At 40.2% G+C, this 5839-nt stretch overlaps 1 protein-coding gene across 2 annotated transcripts; it reads right to left on the minus strand.

Annotated features, from left to right (window-relative positions):
• Positions 1-1680: 1680 nt before the first annotated feature.
• Positions 1681-3811, minus strand: LOC132842246 (uncharacterized). Of its 2 annotated transcripts, XM_060864921.1 has the most exons (4): positions 3170-3811; positions 2886-3109; positions 2506-2788; positions 1681-2368 (listed from the first exon to the last, which is right to left on the minus strand). In XM_060864921.1, exons 3-4 carry the CDS (start codon positions 2785-2787, stop codon positions 1715-1717), a joined length of 936 nt encoding a protein of 311 aa, XP_060720904.1. In that variant the 5' UTR covers position 2788; positions 2886-3109; positions 3170-3811; the 3' UTR covers positions 1681-1714. The 2 variants fall into 2 exon arrangements, with proteins under 2 accessions (XP_060720904.1, XP_060720903.1); XM_060864920.1 differs by having other exon boundaries at positions 2506-3109.
• Between the last annotated feature and the right edge of the window lie 2028 nt (positions 3812-5839).

Consider the following 5839-nt stretch of genomic DNA (forward strand, 5'->3'; position numbering starts at 1 on the left):
ATTGGGGGTTCGATTCCCGCCTCCGCCTTGTGTGTGTGGAGTTTGCATGTTCTCCCCGTGCCTCGGGGGTTTCCTCTGGGTACTCCGGTTTCCTCCCCCCGGTCCAAAGACATGCATGGTAGGTTGATTGGCATCTCTGGAAAATTGTCCATAGTGTGTGAGTGCATGAGTGAATGAGTGTGTGTGTGTATGCCCTGTGATGGGTTGGCACGCCGTCCAGGGTGTATCCTGCCTTGATGCCCGATGACGCCTGAGATGGCACAGGCTCCCCGTGACCCGAGGTAGTTCGGATAAGCGGTAGAAAATGAGTGAGTGAGTGAGTGAGTGATGTGCTTGTATGAAAATGACTGTTTACTTTGAAATATTTATATTTCATTTGACAAGTTGTTCTGTAGTCAAAGAACAATTATTAACTATTATTCATGTCCTTATTATTCTCACAATCGCCGGCGTTATTGAATCAGCAAAGTCTATTGACGTTGCAAAAAATATGCCATCATGGAGACCTTTCTACTTGTCATCAGCAGACCATCCTCAACCTGTATGTGGAGCAAGCCCAATGCTTTTGATCCATGAGGCAGAGCAGTTTGAAACTCTGGAGCTCTGAAAATAGCTCTCTGGAGCCTGCTACAGCAATCACCCAGCAGGGCAATCACAGCAAGCTGAGGTTTGCCAACCCTTCCTTTTTTGTGAAGTTGCAGACAAAGTAGTGATGAAGCAGTTTGTTGCCTGATTACTGGAGAAACATCAGGTCCAGGAAAAGTGTCAGTGATGCCAGTGATGTTTGATGAGGCAATCCAGAGGCAGCATATCCAGAGACAGATGACTTCTCTCTCTCTCTCTCTCTCTCTCTCTCTCTCTCTCTCTCTCTCTCTCTCTCTCTCTCTCTCTCTCTCTCTCTCTCTCTCTCTCTCTCTCAGCCCACTCCCCTTTCTGCTCCTTGGAAATTAGGAGTGCTGTTTTCTTCACCTCTTCCCCAGGTCTGGCCTTTCAGTCCATGATGGTGGTACAACCCAGCTTGATCAGAAGAAGCCTGATGGCCTATTCTCTTTTCTCTAAATGATCCTCCATGTCAGAATACAGAAAGAGATTTTGACTGACCAGGCAATACATTCAGGTCACAAACTGTACAAACTAATAAGGATGAAATCGATTCACACTAAAGTTTACCAACTGCTGGAACAAACATGAAACATGATTCATAAGTTTGTGCTCAATGATTTTCAGAATTGGAATAAATGTTTTGAGCCCCTAATGCTTGCAGTCAAAAAGATCTTGCAAGCCTCCACAGAGTTCTCTCTATTTTTATTTTTATGTAGGCACAAGCCCTGTGGCATCTCTGAAAATAAATTAGTCAGTAAAATGAAATTCAAAGCATGTTTCACCTGAAAGCAGATGTCTGGTGATGATGATTCTCAAGAGCAATGAGCTACATCTGGAGGTGAACATAAAAAATTGGGCCCAAGCCTCCCCAGTCCCATGTAGCAACTGCAGATGGCACCAGCAGTAGTGATCAGTGATTGTTTGTTGGACACAGATGTTTGTGAAAATCTTTATATCAGGAGTTTCCAATCTAGGGTTTGCTTATTTGATTTACAAATAAGTTCATAAGAGAAACTCACTTCACTTTATCTACTCTTTTGTTTTATTCATCAAAACAGCAAAAAGCCCAGATAAGAAGGGGGGAACTAAAAATAGCACAAAATTAATGTATCTAATCCCTGCGATCTTCAGGGTTAGGCCACATGTTTTTGTCAACATCACATCTGATATCATCCAAGGCGATGCACCTGGGATAAAACTGCTTGGTATGTCGGATCCACCCTTGGCAATCTTGAACTGTGATGTCCCTGCAGCCAGCATCCATGGCTTCAAGGAGGGACATCTGGTCATGTGGCTGATGGTCATAAACCTTCCACCTCCATGCAGAAAAGAACTCCTCTATGGGGTTGAGGAAAGGTGAATAGGGTGGAAGGAAGAGACTTACCAGTCTTGGGTGGACTTCAAACCATGCTGTTATTGCTTGCGAATGATGGAAAGCAACATTGTCCCAGGTAATTACAAAGGTCCTCATGTTTTCACCCTCCTGATCCTGCTCTGGTACCAGGCGCTGGTGGAGATCATTGAGAAAGGCAAGGAGGGGCTCGGTATTATAGGGTCCAACCTGACATCTGTGAAGGAGAAATCCTGCATTTGCCATTGCTGCACACATGGTAATGTTTGCCCCTCTCTGTCCTGGCACATCAACTGTGGCCCTTTTTCCAATTATATTTTGTCCACGTCGACGCCTTTTGGATAGATTGAATCCTGCCTCATCTATGTAAATGAATTCATGAGGGGCCTGGTTGGCCTTCAATTCCATAACTCTCTGAAACAAAGTTTATGTACAGTATATCATGTCATTACTGTATACCATACTGTACTGTAACCTATTACTGTGTAGGTTACCTACTTGCAAAGTGCAAAGCTTATAGAACTGGACAATGAATTGAATATACACTATACCTGGACATATTGTCGTCGTAGCTCCTTGACTCTCTCACTGTTCCTCTCAAAGGGAACAGTGTAGAGCTGCTTCATCCGCACTCTGTGTTTGGACAATGTCCGTGTAATGGTTGTGAGGCTGATGCTTTCTATATTGCCAAATATCTCATGGTCCTCCACAATTCTAGTTTTAATTTCATGCAGTTTTATTGCATTATTTGCAACAACCATTTCTACAATTGCAAGCTCTTGATCATTATTGAGGAGCTTTCCTCTTCCCCCAGAGGGTGGAAGACGTTGCATTCTTTAGAGGGGAAAAAAATCAACATATGCATTACTGTATGACCTTATTGACATGTCAAGTGAGAATAGAAACAATCCATATAAAATGCAATACTTACCTGTTGGTTTGTTGAAAGATGCGAATAATGGAGGCAACCGTTGACCGCCTCAAATTGGGTTGCACTCTTTCACCAGCCTCTCTTAGTGTGGTTGATTACATAGTCAATGATAGTGGCACGAATTTCATCACTGACTACTGTTCTTGCAGCCCTTGCAATGCCACCACCACACATTCTTACACCTCTACCTTGCCCTCTCCTTGGGCCTGCTCCTCTTCCTGCACCTGCACCTCTCACTGCACCTGCACCTCCTACTGCACCTCTCACTGCACCTCTCACTGCACCTGCACCTCCTACTGCACCTCTCACTGCACCTCTCCCTGGCCCTGCATCTCTCACTGGAGCTGGTCTTCTCCCTGGGCCCCTTGCTCTTCCTCTTCCACGTCCAAACATTACAGTGTTTGTCTTTTTCTGTTTCTGTTTCCAAAAACATCACTCCTCAAAGTCCTCATTTTATAGTAATAGAAAAAAATAACCCCTGCCACTGAGTCTAAGCCAGACTGGAATCAGCTGTGGTTGGCCCAATTCACCCAACATAAATCAGCTGTGTGTCAATTATTCAATTGTTTGTTTATTATCAGCTGAGATATATTGTTTTTGAACTGATATCATTGCAGAAGCAGAGGTTTTTATACTGTATCTAAGGTTTGGAATATTGTTTTTGCTATTGTGGGATGTTGTGTGTTAACATTCGTGAATACTACAAAAACAATCCATAATTTTGTTGGGAGGTATAGCTTGTCTGTTAAGAAAATGTAAGCATTGTGGAAATGTGTTCACTGATTGCATATTGTGTGAAAACGACATGAAATGTGTGAATGGTATGGCCACAAAAGACTGATGCTGTGCTAATTGTGTTTAGAGTTTTGAAAATGTGACAACTGTTTGGACAAACGCTTGTTAGCGACTGAAAAAAACTGTAATATACAAATTATTATTAGGAATATGTATATGTCCATTCACCTTCCCTAGTTCTTTACAGTTTTTTACAATCGCTATGACAGTTTTTTCAATACATTTAACAAGTTTCCTAAACTCTTAAGCACAACGGTTAGCACAACATCCGTCTTTGTAGGCTATATACAATTAACACATTTCTTGTTGCTTTGATACAAAATGCATACAGTTAACACCAATTTAAAATGCTTGAACTTCTTTTACACACAAGGTCAGCCAAGACCAAAACAATGTCATTTTACAGTCAAATTTACAAATGCTTTCACACTGTATGTCAGAACAGATAACATCATGTTCTAAACATAACTTATATAGACTAAAGTCAAAGTGAACAGCTGTTCATATTGTGAATTGAAACACAAATATATCCCCTGTATTTTATTCCATTGCTAATGAGAAACAGCTTATTGCGGTTATGCAAATATATAAATCACAGCTGATTCCCATCTAGGAACCACACTCAGGTGTTAAGGTTTTTTCAATCGCATGATCATATGTTCTAAAAGAGGACTCTTTGGGCTGATCTTGTGTGGAAAAGGAACAATATAGAGCAACACAAAGAAAGAAAGAAAGAAAGTAAGAAAGAAAGAAAGAAAGAAAGAAAGAAAGAAAGAAAGAAAGAAAGAAAGAAAAAAAAATGTCTGCACGAGGGAGAGGAAGACGAGTACCAGGACAAGGTAGAGGAGTTAGAATGCGTGGTGGCACTCAAAGAAGGACCAGAGCTAGTGTAACTGATCAAATAAGAGCTACTCTCATACACCATGTCATAAACCACGGGCTATCATACAGAGAGGCTGGTGAACGAGTACAGCCAAATCTCAGCCGGGACACAGTGGCATCCATTGTCAGTAATTTCAGGAAACCAACAGGTAGGATATTGCTTCTCCTACAGCAAAGTGTAAATAATTTTACCGTTTACTGTATTAGAGTGACTGTATGCCTCGGGTCTCTAATATGTAACTGTATTTTGTCCCTCTAAGGATTCAACATCTACCTCCCTCAGAATGTGGCCAAATGCAGAAGACCGGGCAGATTAGAAGATTACTTTGTTTTTTATTACAGTATTATAATTCCGGTGCTTTTTCTGCTTGTATATCTTGCAGTCATGTCCTTTTGCAAATAATGTCTTTACTGTAGCAATTCTGTGTCTGTATTTTTTTTACATAAACTGTACATTTTATAAAGCTACTCTGAGATGGTCATTCATTTTTTTGTATTGAATTTCTGCAGCAAAAGAAACAAAATGCATGCATTTACTAAACCCAACAAAACTAAAATTCTGAGAGGATTCAAAAGAAACTACATTGCAAAACACAATCTATGATCAATACAATATACTGTCTATTGTATAAGGGCAGACCTGACACGTAAAATAATGCAGTTTCTGTAATTTTAGCTGATGATAGCGTTTTTTTTTTTTCATTGTGTTATGATTGACTAAATGTTCCTGTTGGAAGAGAACATGTGTTAGTGTTTTGAACAATTATTTGATTTTGAAACATGTTTGCAGTGTTTTGTTAGACATAGTGTATTGTGTTAGTTTATTATTGTATTTTGAAAATTAGTTTTGGGGTTTAGTTTACAATGTGTGATTTTGAGCATGAAATTAACCGTTTTGCCAATTGTGTGTTTTAGGTGTATTGGGGCGTTAAGAGTTTAGGAAACTTGTTAAATGTATTGAAAAAACTGTCATACTGTAGCGATTGTAAAATACTGTAAATACACAGAGTGATGAAAATCAAGAAAATAAGCACAAAATTATGCCAAAACATTTCTGATGAAGTCTGAAATTATAAATCCATGAAATATCAGTAATGGACTGGGAATATCCAGGGTAAATTCTTACACCTTGCACACAGTGTTACTGGGATAGGATTCTGGGCTCCTCATTGACTTGACCAGGATAAAGTGGATACTCATTGTCATGATGGCTTGGACAATTCTTGGTTTGTTTTCTTGTGCCATGTGATTTTGTTTAGATTTATATGTTCTCACGT

This window comes from Tachysurus vachellii, chromosome 3 (assembly GCF_030014155.1).
Source record: "Tachysurus vachellii isolate PV-2020 chromosome 3, HZAU_Pvac_v1, whole genome shotgun sequence".
Lineage (NCBI taxonomy): Eukaryota > Metazoa > Chordata > Actinopteri > Siluriformes > Bagridae > Tachysurus > Tachysurus vachellii.

Excerpts from the sequence above, each read along its gene's own strand:
- LOC132842246 (XM_060864921.1), bottom strand. The coding sequence starts at position 2,787 with ATGCAACGTCTTCCACCCTCTGGGGGAAGAGGAAAGCTCCTCAATAAT. Across the intron at positions 2,369-2,505 it reads TACGACGACAATATGTCCAG|AGAGTTATGGAATTGAAGGC; the intron begins GTATAGTGTATA and ends ACTTTGTTTCAG.